The sequence below is a fragment of the Chelonia mydas genome, chromosome 3 (assembly GCF_015237465.2).
Source record: "Chelonia mydas isolate rCheMyd1 chromosome 3, rCheMyd1.pri.v2, whole genome shotgun sequence".
Lineage (NCBI taxonomy): Eukaryota > Metazoa > Chordata > Testudines > Cheloniidae > Chelonia > Chelonia mydas.
The window spans coordinates 146,208,332-146,226,877 of record NC_057851.1 but is presented as its reverse complement, the minus strand read 5'-3'; the positions used below and the strand labels follow the sequence as shown (position 1 = coordinate 146,226,877).

The window sequence follows — 18,546 nt, the reverse complement described above, 5'->3', positions numbered from 1 at the left end:
AGTCTGGCCTGCGCATGCGCTATTGAGGCACCGACAGTGTGCGAGGCAGGCACCACTCGTGCGCGGCCTGTACAGGCACTGCTGTAAAACTCTCTGAGCGAAGGCGCAGAGATGCACCTTGACCTGGAGTGGAGCATCCACAGCAACATCTCTTGAAGAAGAAATACAATTATGCCTCTATAAAGCAAAGGCTTTTTAAATTAGGGAATTATTTGGGAACCCATGTAGCATCTTCTTCCCAAAGGATGTCTATGCAGAGGAATGGAAACTTACTTCGCAGAGTTTGATATATGCATTTTCTGAAGATAATGATGCCACTCTACACATTTACCCTGAGGCTCACACATTTTCTATTTCCAGCGCATTACGCTAGGGGGTGCCTGGATTCCCTTTGGAACATTTCCCAGATGTCTAGTAAGCCAAATGACACAGGATTTTAGCATCTTGCTTGCAGCAACTTTGAGGCCCAAAGGGCCTGCCATTTTGGACTGAATAAGAAACAGGTTATGATCAGCATGAGTACTCTGTATGCTTGAGATATATCTTTAGAGCTCTACAAACATTCAGTTATGCCCCAGTCTTTCCAAAAGATGCTTGGGAATTGGATAAAATGACAGAACTATTTTCCAAGAAGCAAGAAGAATTTACTTTGAGCCAAAAGGATTTTTAGATGCATAAGGATAAACTTTTCCTCATTAGAAGTGCAACATGAGTTTTTATTTAGACAGAAGTATTAATTCTGAAACCTGCCTTTTGGAGGGGATGTCAGCTAGAAAAAGAGGCCACAGTCTTGTCTAATCTGGCCATTCTGATGAATCTTGACACCTGTGAATATTCAGTTGAGAAGTCCAATGTGCCTGGACACAGAATGCTGCTAATCTTGGTATATGTACCACTTAGGGATTTTCCCAGAAAGGAGGAAGAGCAGTAAGGAGACCCTTCACTTCTTTGAGATTCTGAACCCCTGGCTGAGTGAGAGTCCTTGGGACTGAGAACCAGTTAGGCATAATTCCTATTATACTGCTGCCTGAAATCTGAGCCACTTTCTCTGGCAAAGCAAGGGTCCATGAGCTGAGAACCTGAGGCAGGACTTCCCAGAAATAACAGCCTTCTCTACATACCCAGACAGACTGCAGGGCCAGAGAGCCTGATACAGAGTACTGTGAGAGTATCCTATATGCATTCCTTCAGTATGGGAAAGTAAAGAAGAAAAGGTCTAAACCCTGACTTTTATACCATTTTCTCATTAAAGTTATGAGTTAGGTCTTTAAAAGAGGGTGCTTAATTTTGGCTTTTCTGGGACCAGAGCCCATGGAGTTTGCAAGACTGACCCCCTGGAGCAGGCTGTTTGGCATCCCCTTCCATTCAAGAACCCTTCAAAGGGGAATCCTTGCTCCTATTTGAGGCTTTCCACCATGGTGTCACTGCTTTGAGCAAGGAGACGGCAGCACCAGCTAACTAATTCAGCTCTGGCAGTTGCCCTGGCAGTGCAGGTGTCAGTGGCTTGCCTAGCACTTGCCCTCTTGAGCACCTGAAATGCTCCCTACAGTACCTGTTGAACTTGATTTTATGCTTCCATAGTTTATCAGCAGCTATGATTGGGAACAAAGGGAGTCTGCTAGAGCTGTGCTGCACCAGAGGACCCAGAAGATTTGAGTCTCAATGCTCTAATGATTCCTCAACTGAGGAAAAGGAGAGAAGAGCTAGAGGCTGAAGTTAGATCATTACTGTAAAAAAATTAATGAAATATAAAGTTAGAAAACAAAGTGGTTGGGAGAAACGAAATCATTAAGTTTTTCTATAGGATTTTCTAGTGGTCTGTGGGTCTTAGTCCTGGAGCCCCTAGTGAAAACAGCAAATGGTTTCAGAGTTCCACAGCAAAGAAGCACAGCCCATTCATGAAGAATGAGGAAACCTGTGCAGCAGAATTAACAATTTACTGTAAAGGTGATTTGGTGTGGAATTGTCTAAAGTGCCTAAGGGCTTGTCTACAGTACCGTGCAGGGTCACTCTAAGATACGCAACTTCGGCTACATGAATAGCGTAGCTGAAGTCAACATACTTAGATCTACTTACCGCGGTGTCTTCACTGCGGTAAGTCGACAGCTGACACTCTCCTGTTGACTCCACTTGCGCTCCTCGTTCTGGTGGAGTACCGGAGTCAACGGGAGAGCACTCAATGGTCGATTTATCGCGTCTATACTAGACACGATAAATCGAACCCCGCTGGATCGACTGCTGCCCGCCGATGCAGCAAGTAGTGTAGACAAGCCCTAAGTGATTTAGGAGAACAAGACCCATTGACTTTCATAGATTCCAAGGACAGAAGGGACCATTGTGATCATGTAGTCTGACCTCCTACGTAACATAGGCCAAGAAACTTCCCCAAAATAATTCCTACAGCATAAGTCATTCCTAAATCATTTAGGAGCTTCTGAAAATCCTAGCCTTTATCATCAGAACTTTAAAGTACATTTTAAATATTTATACAAAAAAAATACACTAGTACTGTGTAAGATCTTTGATCTTACCTGAAACATAAATGGTTCTGTGGCAGAGGAAAAGTTTAAACTTTTTGACAAATGTTCTTCAGGATCATATTTTTTCAAATAACCTTTAATCATTACAGTCTTTGCAGTTCCCTGTTCTCCTGTGAGCAAAACTGCCTGTAATAAAAATTTTAGAAAGACAGATATTATAAAACTGCTAATTAAATGACTTACTGTATAGAAAATTATTTTAAAGCAAAGGATATTTAAAAATAATAAACTTCGGTATTGATTTATTAATGTAATTAAGCTGGCGGCCTGTCTGTGCTACTGTATGAATTGACAAACTATTAGGTTTCTGTCCCTTCTGGTTTCCCTGACACAAATTAACTACTGAAGTTCGGCTGTTAGAGGGAAGGAATGAAGGGAAAAGGGTACTGGAGAAAGTTTTACAAATGTTATCCAATAGTCTCAGTTTATCCCATTTTTCTGATACGATCACTGCCAAAGTCTCCTTAAAATGGGCAGTTCAACCTCCAAGAAATGGCTGTGGGGAGGACAGCACTGGATTAGTCAAAGCAGTCAGGGCCAGCCTTGGGGAAAATGGCACCCTGGGCAAACTTATATTTTGACACCTCTAGCCCCCGTTGGTGCTCCCATGGCTCCCTACCCTCCATCTCCGCTGTCCTCCAAAAGTTCCTCAGGTGCCCTACCCCACACAACACCTCTGGCCCTGCTGCCTCCTCCCAGTGCTTAATTTATATTGAAAGAGTTGCAGGAGCTCAGCTCCAGCACAAATTAAGCACTGCCTGGGAAGCCACCCACCTCTGAAGGCAATGCCACCACCAGCAGCAGCGTAGCAGTAAGGGTAGCATGGTATATGATGTATTGCCACTCTTATTTCTACACTGTTGCTGCGGCTTGTGATGCCTGGTGCTCAGCCTGCAGCTCAAGGCAGGCTCTGTGCTGTCACATGAGGGCTGCATCTTGCCAGAACCCATGGCCATCCTGCAGCCCTCTGGGAACTCTTGGCTCACCAGGAGCACCATTTCAGATTTGGTGGGGGGCGCAACTTTAACCTGAAAACTAGACTTTTTTGCAGATAATAATTTAGAAATTAGCTGACAGGAGCACTGCATCTAAGTCCTATATAAAGAAAGAAAACATATATCGAAACACCAATTAAAGCCCTATATTAAGTTTATATGTAAGTTTAGAACAAGCAAGAGATAATACAGCAAAATATTCCCAATCCCAAACCTTGAGGTATCAATTCTGGAGCTTTAACATAGATATCAGAAACACAAGTTTGATACTTTGTACACTATATTTAGGAGAAATAAATAAAATCTTCTTAATTTCTCTAACAGACACAATCTGTGTTACTCCCACTTTATTTTAGTCAATTGTTTTTCACTCCACTAAAAATGTATTTACTTAATTTTAACATATGCATTTAAGGTTTTATTTTCTCTTTTATTAAGAACAGGAATTTATTTATCTAATTATTTTGGCATTTATGTTTATTGATCACAATCATGTGTGTGACTCACTAACATTTGACTCCATCATTAATATTAGTATCAGACTCGGAACCACATTTATTTTTGTACGAATATTAAGTTATTTTACAGATATAACTAAAAATACTATTTTAAAATAAGCGTCCTTCATCGGCACAGTGTCTAAAATTATGTATTTAGCTAATATTTTTTAAACTGGCATTGCTAAGGTGAGTACAAGCAAAATTTACATTCTAAAAGGATACTATTATTTGATTGTACAGCTTTAAGTAATGAATGACAAAGTACAATATGGCAATAAAAGTAATAATGATAATTACTACAGCAAGGACAGGTTAGGCATTTTATAACTCACTACTCAAAGAATTAAATTTATGCATAAGCAAGAAATAAAATTATGAAATACACAGACCAGTCAAAACACTAAAATATCAATACTGTAATCCTTAATGAACTTTGAAAAAATAAAATTACAGAGATTATAAATCCCTTGTGCATTTCAACAGGAAGTACCAAGAAGTAACAACAACAACAACGTCTGTGTGTGTGTGAGAGACAGTGTGTGTGTGTTGAGGGAGTGTGACGTTATTGACTTGAACTGGGACCATATAGAACATTGTTGCAACCAAGGTCCTGTAGTGGCACCAAATCTTATATAAAGGGGGTCAAATAAGGTATCTAAGACAGGTTATGGTTTGCTGGTTAGGATTATGCTATCTGTTTGCATGTATCATTTTTGTATTTAAAGATATAAGTATTGGCTCTATACTCTCTGTATTCCAAACTTATGCTATGCTTCTGGGTGACACCCCAGACAAGTTGGTGTCAGCTCTGCCTAGCCTGCTTGATGGCCCATTAAGGACCATTAGCTATACATGTGACCACTCTCAAGCACAGACAAGTGGTCATCCAGTCATCCATCTCAAGCAATTCTGTGTGGAACCACTCACCAGAACACATGCAAGATTGGGTGCTGATTCCAAACCAGGTACTCAAATCTCTGAGTTTGACAATCCCAGGGAATATCCACAGGGGTCTTCCTATCTGCCCTCCAGATCATGAAGTACATACAACAGATGCCAACCTGCTGTGCGAGGGAGCATATCTGGGACACAACACAACAGCGGAACAACTAGCACCAGACCCATTGCCAGCACTGAACCCAGTACTTGCAACCCCAACACCAGAGGGCCCCACCGAACCTGAACCGGCAGCAGCCCATAACCCAACACAAGAGGCTCAGCCGGAGCCTGAACCCCAACATAGTGCACCAGCGGAGAGCAGTTCACAGTCAACGGAAACAGCCCCATCCCCTACCTTGCTTCCAGAGGGACTAAGCCTCGGTCCACAATCCAATGAGGAACTGATGTCTCCAGCATCAAGGGAACAGTTCCAGACCGAACAGGAAGCAGATGAAAGCATCCAGAGAGCTTGGATGGTGGCACGGAGCAACCCACTGCCTCTCAGCTCTTCTAATTGATCCAGGTTTGTTGTAGAAAGAAGACTTTTATACAAGGAAACTCCTTCTGGTGGACACCAGGAAGACTGGCATCCTCAGAGACAGTTGGTAGTTCCAACTAAGTACCGGGCCAAGCTCTTGAGCTTAGCCCACGATCATCCTAGTGGCCATGCTGGGGTGAACAGGACCAAAGACCATTTGGGGAGGTCATTCCACTGGGAGGGAATGGGCAAGGATGTTTCTACCTATGTCCGGTCTTGTGAGGTATGCCAAAGAGTGGGAAAACCCCAAGACCAGGTCAAAGCCCCTCTCCAGCCACTCCCCATCATTGAAGTTCCACTTCAGTGAGTAGCTGTGGATATTCTGGGTCCTTTTCCGAAAAAGACACCCAGAGGAAAGCAGTACATACTGACTTTCATGGATTTTGCCACCTGATGGCCGGAAGCAGTAGCTCTAAGCAACACCAGGGCTAAAAGTGTGTGCCAGGCACTAGCAGACATTTTTGCCAGGGTAGGCTGCCCCTCTGACATCCTCACAGATGCAGGGACTAATTTCCTGGCAGGAACTATGAAAAGCCTTTGGGAAGCTCATGGGGTGAATCACTTGGTTGCCACCCCTTACCATCATCAAACAAATGGCCTGGTGGAAAAATTTAATGGGACTTTGGGGGCCATGATACGTAAATTCGTAAATGAGCACTCCAATGATTGAGACCTAGTGTTGCAGCAGTTGCTCTTTGCCTACAGAGCTGTACCACATCCCAGTTTAGGGTTTTCACCATTTGAACTTGTATATGGCCGAGAGGCTAAGGGGTCATTACAGCTGGTGAAGCAGCAATGGGAGGGATTTACACCTTCTCCAGGAACTAACATTCTGGATTTTATAACCAACCTACAAAACACCCTCCGAACCTCTCTAGCCCTTGCTAAAGAAAACCTACAGGATGCTCAAAAAGAACAAAAACCCTGTTATGATAAACATGCCAGAGAGCGTTCCTTCAAAGTAGGGGACCAGGTCATGGTCTTAAAGGCGCTCCAGGCCCATAAAATGAAAGCGTCGTGGGAAGGGCCATTCACGGTCCAAGAGCGCCTGGGAGCTGTTAATTATCTCATAGCATTCCCCACCTCCAACCGAAAGCCTAAGGTGTACCATATTAATTCTCTAAAGCCCTTTTATTCCTGAGAATTAAAGGTTTGTCAGTTTACAGCCCAGGGAGGAGATGACCCTGAGTGGCCTGAAGGTGTTTACTACGAAGGGAAAAGTGCTGGTGGCATGGAAGAGGTGAACCTCTCCATGACCCTTGGGTGTATGCAGCGACAGCAGATCAAGGAGCTGTGCACTAGCTACGTGCTGACATTCTCAGCCACTCCAGGACTCACTGAATGGGCATACCACTCCATTGACACAGGTAATGCTCACCCAATTAAAGTCCAACCTTACCGGGTGTCTCCTCAAGCTAAAACTGCTATAGAACGGGAGATCCAGGATATGTTACAGATGGGTGTAATCCGCCCCTCTGGAAGTGCATGGGCATCTCCAGTGGTTCTAGTTCCCAAACCAGATGGGGAAATACATTTTTGCGTGGACTACCGTAAGCTAAATGCTGTAACTCGCCCAGACAACTATCCAATGCCACGCACAGATGAACTATTAAAGAAACTGGGACGGGCCCAGTTCATCTCTACCTTGCACTTAACCAAGGGGTACTGGCAGGTACCGCTAGATGAATCAGCCAAGGAAAGGTCAGCCTTCACCACACATGTCGGGCTGTATGAATTTAATGTACTCCCTTTCGGGCTGCGGAATGCACCCGCCACCTTCCAAAGACTTGTAGATGGTCTCCTAGCGGGATTAGGAGAATATGCAGTCGCCTACCTTGACGATGTGGCCATATTTTCGGATTCCTGGGCAGAACACGTGGAACATCTACAAAAAGTCTTCGAGCGCATAAGGGAGGCAGGACTAACTGTTAAGGCTAAGAAGTGTCAAATAGGCCTAAACAGAGTGAGTTACCTTGGACACCAGGTGGGTCAAGGAACTATCAACCCCCTACAGGCCAAAGTGGATGCTATCCAAAAGTGGCCTGTCCCAAAGTCAAAGAAACAGCTTCAATCCTTCTTAGGCTTGACCGGTTATTACACACGATTTGTACCGCAATACAGCCAAATCGCCGCCCCACTGACAGACCTAACCAAAAAGAAACAGCCAAATGCCGTTCAGTGGACTGAAGAGTGTCAGAAGGCCTTTAACCAGCTTAAAGCGACACTCATGTCTGACCCTGTACTAAGGGCCCCAGACTTTGACAAACCATTCCTAGTAACCACAGATGCGTCCGAGCATGGTGTGGGAGCAGTTTTAATGCAAAAGGACCAGTTCAAGAATTCCACCCTGAAGTGTTTCTCAGCAAGAAGCTGTCTGAGAGGGAAAGCAACTGCTCAGTCAGTGAAAAAGAATGTTACGCCATTGTCTACGCTCTGAAAAAGCTACGCCCATATGTTTGGGGATGGCGTTTCCACCTGCAAACCGACCATGCTGCGCTACAGTGGCTTCATTCCGCCACGGGAAATAAGAAAAAACTTATTCGGTGGAGTTTAGCTCTCCAAGATTTTGATTTCGACATCCAACACGTCTCAGGAGCTTCTAACAAAGTGGCTGATGCACTCTCCCGTGAAAGTTTCCCAGAATCAACTGGTTAAATTCGTCCTTGAGATGTGGAAAATATTGTTAGTCTTTATATACTTGGTAGTATTTTTAGAGGTGCATGTGTCTTATTAACTCTGTTTTATCCTAGAGCTCCAGGAAGAAATCACAGCCAGCGTTTCACCCTATCTGTGATTTGGGGGGCGTGTCATAAATATAAAGGGAAGGGTAAACCCCTTTAAAATCCCTCCTGGCCAGAGGAAAAACCCTTTCACCTGTAAAGGGCTAAGAAGCTAGGATAACCTTGCTGGCACCTGACCAAAATGACCAATCAGGAGACAAGATACTTTCAAAAGTTGGAGGGGGGGAGAAACAAAGGCTCTTTCTGTCTATGTGATGCTTTTGCCGGGGACAGAACAGGAATGGAGTCTTAGAACTTAGTAAGTAATCTAGCTAGATATGCGTTAGATTCTGTATTCTTTAAATGGCTGAGAAAATAAGTCTGTGCTGAAAGGAATGTAGATTCCTGTTTTTGTGTCTTTTTGTAACTTAAGGTTTTGCCTAGAGGGATTCTCTATGTTTTGAATCTAATTACCCTGTAAGGTATTTACCATCCTGATTTTACAGAGGTGATTCTTTTTACTTTTTCTTCTATTAAAATTCTTCTTTTAAGAATCTGATTGTTTTTTCATTGTTCTTAAGATTCAAGGGTTTGGGTCTGTGTTCACCTATGCAAATTGGTGAGGATTTTTTATCAAACCTTCCCCGGGAAAGGGGGTGTAGGATTTTGGCCACCTGTGTGTGTGGGAGGATTTTGGGAGGAAAGACATTTCCAAACAGGCTCTTTCCCAGTTATATACAGGTTAGACGTTTGGTGGTGGCAGCGATAAAGTCCAAGGGCAAAAGGTAAAATAGTTTGTACCTTGGGGAAGTTTTAACCTAAGCTGGTAAAAGTAAGCTTAGGAGGTTTTCATGCAGGTCCCCACATCTGTACCCTAGAGTTCAGAGTGGGGAAGGAACCTTGACAGCTCTCTTCCAGGTGTGACACCTCCTCTTGCGGTCTCTCCTCTCATTGTCCTCTCTGTCACTCTGTGGCCCCTTTCTCACTCCAGGAGCTGCAAACCTCCGGGCAGGTTACCATGGCGTTTCCCCTTCCAAGATGTAGAATCTCACTGTCCAGGCACTGCCACTCTGTCAGTGGCTGGTAGGAGTACACAGGCCCACACACTTCTCCAGGTTCCAACCCAGAGACCCTACAACATGCAGCCAAGGTCTGCTCAGTCCCCAGCTTTGCTGCTCTCTCCCTGGCTGCTTCCTATCTACCTCCCACAGGCTTTCTTCTCCATCTTTCTCTCTCCTGGGAACACTCTATCCTCAGGGCCATGCTCCCAGGGTTCTAACTCTTTCCCTAGGTTCCCTCCTTTCCTCTCTAATGCACAGACAATGACTGCAGATTTCCACACTGCCCCCATTTCTGTTGCCAGCTTCCTGGCTTTATATTAGCCCAGCCCACACCTGTTTAGATGAGCTTCATCTTCCAATTAGGGGTTGCTTTTCTGCCCTAAGCCACTCATGTGTGGCATATTATCCTAACTGGCCCTGTCTCAGCTTCCTTAACCCTTACAGGGATGATGTGGAGTGAACAACCCATCACAGTGGCATTGGATCAATGCCTGGTTTATCTTTTTGTTATGAACTGCATGTACTATTATTGCAAACCCTCAGAGTGTACGATAAGTGCATTTTACACATTGAAATTAAATAAACCATATTACTACTCCAAAGGTTTATTTATTTCTAGGTGTAGTTCAAGGTATTGATTTTGCTCTTGAAAGTTTTTTCTGGTTTAGATTGTTACTAAATGAGAAGCATTCTCTCCCTTTGTACTTTCATGACAGTTGGGATCAGCTATTGCTTTCCCATTGAAAGAACTTCATATAACCAAAGGTGGTGGCAAGGTGTTTTCAGCGGATGTCCCTTGACTCTGAAATCCACCTTCCCAATTCATCTAAGAGAGCACTAGTCTGTTGATACTCAGAAACTGATGGTAAAATCTCCTTTAGCCTTTTTCCTGAGAGGAAAAAATGGCAGGGATTATTTGGATTATATTTAACATTTTTTTTGTGTGTGTATGACTAATTCTATTGATCTTTTACATAATGAGCTTTATTTTAAGTGTTTTATGTGGACGAAGAGACGCTTGTGAGTGGCAAATTTGTAGATAATGAAAATAATGTAAATACAATTAAATAAATGTACAACCTGACCAAATCTGAGTAGAGATAGAGAATATAAAGAGGGATTATCACATCCCTGTTTTATGACAGGAAGCCTCTTTATGTTACACCATATATATTAGCTTTGCAATTAAATAAGAAATAGTGTACTTACTTTGTGTTGCTTAGCAATTGTTTCTACCAAAAACTGAGTTCTGACATTGTCTACATTTGGAACCAGAATAGATGCATAATCTGGGATACTTTCTGTTGGATAAACATATTCCTGAACTCTTTTATTCCAATGTTGCCAGTCACCTAAAGAGAGCAAAAAATGGAGAATATAGTACCTAATAATACTCTGTCTGCATTTAGTAGCTCCACTAGTCAAAATATTGTGTTTTCTCCCCTCTGCAGTAGACCCAAAGACAGCTCAGCAGCAGGTAGTTCAGTAGCAGAAGGAGCTGTCTGGGGAGTGAAGTTGTCAGACTCAAAGAGAAGCGTTTAACTTCTGTGCCTCCTACCAAGAGGATAAGGAAATGCAGGGTATGTAGGGAGGCTTCAAATTTATTCCACGTCTCTGCCACAAACCAAAAGGAGATGGTGAGCTAACCAACTCTTTCTTGGTGCAGCAACTTGAAGCTATGATTGGAGAAAGGAATAACTTTTAAAATGCTACATTTTTAAATGTGTTCCCTACACTGTTGGGATGGGAGTTTGCAGCTGGGGTTGGCTAGCTTCTTGGTTCTTTGGTATTTCTATTTGTTGCCAATAGACAGAGCCTCACATCGCCCAACTGGTCTAAGATCTGATAAAATATTTTCTGGTTGAGGAATCATTCCAACAGATCTACTGTTTGTCTGCTTAACCAATTGGACCTCATGTTCAGGTTTCCTTTTGTATTTTTATGAAGGTGTTAATGGCTGCCATCAAGAGGATCTTTCAGCTAGAAGGTCACAACCCCTCTTAAAAGCTGATGGGTGTGATAACCACCCTCCTTCAGGCTCAATGGATGGAGCAATTATTTGCCCCTTTACTAAAGGTGGATTAAGATTTATTGGGGATAAAGAACATTTGGGCCCTCCACATCCCCCCTGTCATGGGGCCCCACCCTCTGTGCCTCCCCTTCCCACCATGGCCCTGCCTCCTGGCCTGTCCAAAAGCTGGGTGGTGGTAAGGAGCTGCCCAGGAAGCCCAGCACACTTTCAGAAGCCCGGCGCCATCCACCTGCCGTGAGTGGTGCGCCATAGGGAGCATTTGTCCCTCACATGGTCCTCACAAAAGCAAATCAAGCCGCTTTAATGCCTTTCTGTAACAGGGAAAACAGCCCTATGCGTTCCACGCTGCTGAAAACCTGGGGATTTTTTCCATAATACCTGGTGGATTTACCTACTAAATACTATGACCAATTAACCTACTTATACTACACTAAATACTATCTATAACTATGTATGCTACAGGAATTTTGAAATGCTAGTTAATCAAAGCAAATGCTATGGGTGGGCTTCAACTCTTGCCATGGGGGTGAAGGAATTGAGAGGGAGTGGGTGGACATACCCCTTTTATACTCTCATCTCAGTGCATGAGGAAGTGGCATACGCATTGCCTAGTAGTACGGCTAGCAAAAGTCTTTGACTCAAATGCATTGGGTGCACATACACCTACACTGGAATGTATATGTGCACAATAAGCCAAAGAACCAATACTGTTTATTTTAGAAAAAATGTAACAGATAAAGTAAAATTAATCTAACAGAAATAACATGCTCAAAAATTACCTATACTGTAGACTAATTAAGGTACCTCAATAGAAAGAATCCATGAAAACTAAATTAAAAACAAGAGGTATAAAAATTATTACTAATCCAAAAAAGACCTCAACTCCTCCCCACTGTATACCTCCACATACATAACTTGCATTCAGATTCCATAAGATTAGTGTGCCAATAGTGTCTTAGCAAGAAAGGAAAGCTCTGACCATGTGACCAAATAATATGTAATTATAGAGTACTTTTATATTTTGAACCAACCTTATTTATTTGAAAATGTCATTAATTATCAAAAAGAATGTCAATGTGTTTTCTCTTACCATAATCAGTAACATGAAACTCATACATTGTTTGACTGGTGTTTTTAGGGATTTCTGGCAAATCTAATTTGCTATCATTTGCTCGAATGAAGGCTTCCAGTTTATCCCTGCTATCCAACTCCAGAAGAGCACCTAAACTCCACATTAATCCAAAAGCAAACAATTTATGAAGATGTGCTGGAGATGAAATACCGCCTTCTTCCTTTGAGGGAATCAAACCCTCCAAAAGATTAATAGACTGGAAATATAAAAAAAACAGCATTAAGAAAATACGACAGTCAGTTTTTAGCTTCATATATATTCAGACATTAAAAACTCATTTCGAAAACCAGTCAAGGTTGCTAAAGGACAATGTCAAACTCAAAATTATAACAAGGAAATACAGAGTAAAGCCATATATATAACCATGGGTAAAATTTTCAAAGGAACCTAAGTGACTAAGCACAAAGCTCTAAAGATTTAGAGCAGGTTGCACAGCAGAGCCAAGAGGCCAGTGAAGAAGCTTGGCAACATGTGACCTCCAGAAGAAGAAGGGGGAATGTCCGGGCTTCAGCAACACGGGCACAGGTAACTAACCGCTTTCATGTTCTCTCCACAGGTACTAATGCGGAGAGTGGACCAGATGATACGTCTGAGGGAAGGGAGCAGAAGGAGACTCCGCTGGTTGGAAGGCATGAGATGCACTGTCCTGAGATGGGGGGTTCCATGACCACCACTCCCAAGAGAAGGAGGCGGGTGGTGGTGGTCGGGGACTCTCTCCTCCGGGGGACTGAGTCATCTATCTGCCGCCCTGACCCGGAAAACCGAGAAGTCTGCTGCTTGCCAGGGGCTAAGATTCGTGATGTGACGGAGAGACTGCCGAGACTCATCAAGCCCTTGGATCGCTACCCCTTCCTGCTTCTCCACGTGGGCACCAATGATACTGCCAAGAATGACCTTGAGCGGATCACTGCGGACTACGTGGCTCTGGGAAGAAGGATAAAGGAGTTTGAGGCGCAAGTGGTGTTCTCGTCCATCCTCCCCGTGGAAGGAAAAGGCCAGGGCAGGGACCGTCGAATCGTGGAAGTCAACGAATGGCTACGCAGGTGGTGTCGGAGAGAAGGCTTTGGATTCTTTGACCATGGGATGGTGTTCCATGAAGGAGGAGTGCTGGGCAGAGACGGGCTCCATCTTACGAAGAGAGGGAAGAGCATCTTTGCGAGCAGGCTGGCTAACCTAGTGAGGAGGGCTTTAAACTAGGTTCACCGGGGGAAGGAGATCAAAGCCCTGAGGTAAGTGGGAAAATGGGATACCGGGAGGAAGCACGGGCAGGAACGTCTGTGAGGGGAGGGCTCCTGCCTCATACTGAGAATGAGGGGCGATCAGCAGGTTATCTCAAGTGCTTATATACGAATGCACAAAGCCTTGGAAACAAGCAGGGAGAACTGGAGGTCCTGGTGATGTCAGGGAATTATGACGTGATTGGAATAACAGAGACTTGGTGGGATAACTCACATGACTGGAGTACTGTCATGGATGGTTATAAACTGTTCAGGAAGGACAGGCAGGGCAGAAAAGGTGGGGGAGTAGCACTGTATGTAAGGGAGCAGTATGACTGCTCAGAGCTCCGGTACGAAACTGCAGAAAAACCTGAGTGTCTCTGGATTAAGTTTAGAAGTGTGAGTAACAAGAGTGATGTAGCGGTGGGAGTCTGCTATAGACCACCGGACCAGGGGGATGAGGTGGATGAGGCTTTCTTCCGGCAACTCGCAGAAGCTACTAGATCGCACGCCCTGGTTCTCATGGGTGACTTTAATTTTCCTGATATTTGCTGGGAGAGCAATACAGCGGTGCATAGACAATCCAGGAAGTTTTTGAAAAGCGTAGGGGACAATTTCCTGGTGCAAGTGCTAGACGAGCCAACTAGGGGGGGAGCTTTTCTTGACCTGCTGCTCACAAACAGGGAAGAATTAGTGGGGGAAGCAAAAGTGGATGGGAATCTGGGAGGCAGTGACCATGAGATGGTCGAGTTCAGGATCCTGACACAGGGAAGAAAGGTAAGCAGCAGGATACGGACCCTGGACTTCAGGAAAGCAGACTTCGACTCCCTCAGGGAGCGGATGGGTAGGATCCCCTGGGGGACTAACATGAAGGGGAAAGGAGTCCAGGAGAGCTGGCTGTATTTCAAGGAATCCCTGTTGAGGTTACAGGGACAAACCATCCCGATGAGTCGAAAGAATAGTAAATATGGCAGGCGACCAGCTTGGCTTAATGGTGAAATCCTAGCAGATATTAAACATAAAAAAGAAGCTTACAAGAAGTGGAAGGTTGGACATATGACCAGGGAAGAGTATAAAAATATTGCTCGGGCATGTAGGAATGAAATCAGGAGGGCCAAATTGCACCTGGAGCTGCAGCTAGCAAGAGATGTCAAGAGTAACAAGAAGGGTTTCTTCAGGTATGTTGGCAACAAGAAGAAAGCCAAGGAAAGTGTGGGCCCCTTACTGAATGAGGGAGGCAACCTAGTGACAGAGGATGTGGAAAAAGCTAATGTGCTCAATGCTTTTTTTGCCTCTGTCTTCACTAACAAGGACAGCTCCCAGACTGCTGCGCTGGGCATCGCAACATGGGGAGTAGATGGCCAGCCCTCCGTGGAGAAAGAGGTGGTTAGGGACTATTTAGAAAAGCTGGACGTGCACAAGTCCATGGGGCTGGACGAGTTGCATCTGAGAGTGCTAAAGGAATTGGCGGATGTGATTGCAGAGCCATTGGCCATTATCTTTGAAAACTCGTGGCGAACGGGGGAAGTCCCGGATGACTGGAAAAAGGCTAATGTAGTGCCAATCTTTAAAAAAGGGAAGAAGGAGGATCCTGGGAACTACAGGCCAGTCAGCCTCACCTCAGTCCCCGGAAAAATCATGGAGCAGGTCCTCAAGGAATCAATCCTGAAGCACTTACACGAGAGGAAAGTGATCAGGAACAGTCAGCATGGATTCACCAAGGGAAGGTCATGCCTGACTAATCTAATCGCCTTCTATGATGAGATTACTGATTCTGTGGATGAAGGGAAAGCAGTGGCTGTATTGTTTCTTGACTTTAGCAAAGCTTTTGACACGGTCTCCCACAGTATTCTTGTCAGCAAGTTAAAGAAGTATGGGCTGGATGAATGTATTATAAGGTGGGTAGAAAGTTGGCTAGATTGTCGGGCTCAACGGGTAGTGATCAATGGCTCCATGTCTAGTTGGCAGCCGGTGTCAAGTGGAGTGCCCCAGGGGTCGGTCCTGGGGCCAGTTTTGTTCAATATCTTCATAAATGATCTGGAGGATGGTGTGGATTGCACTCTCAGCAAATTTGCGGATGATACTAAACTGGGAGGAGTGGTAGATACGCTGGAGGGCAGAGATAGGATACAGAGGGCCCTAGACAAATTGGAGGATTGGGCCAAAAGAAACCTGATGAGGTTCAATAAGGATAAGTGCAGGGTCCTGCACTTAGGACGGAAGAACCCAATGCACAGCTACAGACTAGGGACCGAATGGCTAGGCAGCAGTTCTGCGGAAAAGGACCTAGGGGTTACAGTGGACGAGAAGCTGGATATGAGTCAGCAGTGTGCCCTTGTTGCCAAGAAGGCCAATGGCATTTTGGGATGTATAAGTAGGGGCATAGCCAGCAGATCGAGGGACGTGATCGTTCCCCTCTATTCGACATTGGTGAGGCCTCATCTGGAGTACTGTGTCCAGTTTTGGGCCCCACACTACAAGAAGGATGTGGATAAATTGGAGAGAGTCCAGCGAAGGGCAACAAAAATGATTAGGGGTCTGGAACACATGACTTATGAGGAGAGGCTGAGGGAACTGGGATTGTTTAGTCTGCAGAAGAGAAGAATGAGGGGGGATTTGATAGCTGCTTTCAACTACCTGAGAGGTGGTTCCAGAGAGGATGGTTCTAGACTATTCTCAGTGGTAGAAGAGGACAGGACAAGGAATAATGATCTCAAGTTGCAGTGGGGGAGGTTTAGGTTGGATATTAGGAAAAACTTTTTCACTAGGAGGGTGGTGAAACACTGGAATGCGTTACCTAGGGAGGTAGTAGAATCTCCTTCCTTGGAAGTTTTTAAGGTCAGGCTTGACAAAGCCTTGGCTGGGATGATTTGATTGGGGATTGGTCCTGCTTTGAGCAGGCGGTTGGACTAGATGACCTCCTGAGGTCCCTTCCAACCCTGATATTCTATGATTCTATGACGTAGGAGCCCAAGTCTCATTTTCAAAAGTGACTGTCTCCCTGAAAATCAATCAGCTAGATTTTTAAAGGTATTTATGGGGACTAAATTCACAAAGAAATGTTGTCACCTAACTTTTAGGTGACTAGAAAAACAGTGGGATTCACAAAGCTTGTGTCAAGGTTCCTCCCCCACTCTGAACTCTAGGGTACAGATGTGGGGACCTGCATGAAAACCTCCTAAGCATACTTTTACCAGCTTAGGTTAAAACTTCCCCAAGGTACAAATTAATTTTATCCTTTGTCCTTGGAATAACCACTGCCACCACCAAACTCTAACTGGGTTTACTGGGAAACGTAGTTTGGACACGTCTTTCCCCCCAAAATCCTCCCAACCCTTGCACCCCACTTCCTGGGAAAGGTTTGGTAAAAATCCTCACCAATTTGCATAGGTGACCACAGACCCAAACCCTTGGATCTGAGAACAATGAAAAAGCATTCAGTTTTCTTACAAGAAGACTTTTAATAGAAATAGAAGTAAATAGGAGTAAAGGAATCACCCCTGTAAAATCAGGATGGTAGATACCTTACAGGGTAATTAGATTCAAAACATAGAGAATCCCTCTAGGCAAAACCTTAAGTTACAAAAAAGACACACAGACAGAAATAGTCATTCTATTCAGCACAATTCTTTTCTCAGCCATTTAAAGAAATCATAATCTAACGCATACCTAGCTAGATTACTTACTAAAAGTTCTAAGACTCCATTCCTGTTCTATCCCCGGCAAAAGCAGCATATAGACAGACACACAGACCCTTTGTTTCTCTCCCTCCTCCCAGCTTTTGAAAGTATCTTGTCTCCTCATTGGTCATTTTGGTCAGGTGCCAGTGAGGTTACCTTTAGCTTCTTAACCCTTTACAGGTGAGATGATTTTTCCTCTGGCCAGGAGGGATTTTAAAGGGGTTTACCCTTCCCTTTATATTTATGACAGCTTGAGTTTGGCACCTAGACTCCCTATACAATGTATGAGGAGAGACAGGCATCTCCGAATAGGATTCACAAAAGCCAGCATGCTATGCAGCTCCGCGCCTAAGACAGGCCGTGGGAGACTCCAAGCTAAAGGGTGTGTGCTAAGCCTCACCCTTCTCTTGGAGATGGGTACCTAAGGTCAGGCTGCAGAAAGGCACCTCCTCTGCTTGGGATGCTCAGCAGTAAACCCTGTTCTGGCTTTAGGCACCTACCCCATTTCAGCAAGAAGCCCAGGCAGATGGCGAGGAGGAGGTGGTAGTGATGCCCATCTAATAACTTTTAACCCAGTGATTAGAGTACTCAGCGGGGATGTGAGAGATCCTTTGTTCAAGTCCCCCCTCTACCTGAGGGGCAGAAGAGAATTAAACTAGGATCTGCTTCATTTGAGGTGAGTGCCCTAACTATTGTGCTATAGGATATTCTGATATAGGGCTCCCCCATTCTTTCCTGTTGAAGCTGTTCCACTGTGGATACATAATAAGAGAATTATTGGCCCATACAACCTATCCTGAAAAACAATCCCTCATTCTCACAGATCTTGGGAGACAGAGCACTCCTCACTGACAGACAGCCCCCCAACCTGAAGCAAATACTCACCAGTAACCACACACCACACAACAAAAACATGAACCCAGGAACCTATCCTTGCAACAAAGCCCGATGCCAACTCTGTCCACATATTTATTCAAGTGACACCATCATAGGACCTAATCACATTAACCACACCATCAGGGGCTCATTCACCTGCACATCTACCAATGTGATATATGCCATCATGTGCCAGCAATGCCCCTCTGCCATGTACATTGGCCAAACCAGACAGTCTCTACGCAAAAGAATAAACGGACACAAATCTGACATCAGGAACCATAACATTCAAAAACCGGTAGGAGAACACTTCAAC

General features: G+C 44.4%; 1 protein-coding gene across 1 annotated transcript in view; it reads right to left on the bottom strand.

Moving 5' to 3' along the window:
• Nucleotides 1–18,546, bottom strand: part of DNAH8 (dynein axonemal heavy chain 8) — a 612,643-nt gene that overhangs the window by 154,480 nt on the left and 439,617 nt on the right. Inside the window, exons 54-56 of the mRNA XM_037895538.2 lie at nucleotides 12,416–12,653; nucleotides 10,503–10,645; nucleotides 2,532–2,666 (exon numbers count right to left, since the gene is read on the bottom strand). Of these exons, the coding sequence (XP_037751466.1) occupies nucleotides 2,532–2,666; nucleotides 10,503–10,645; nucleotides 12,416–12,653 (516 nt within the window). The remainder of the gene's footprint in view (nucleotides 1–2,531; nucleotides 2,667–10,502; nucleotides 10,646–12,415; nucleotides 12,654–18,546) is intronic.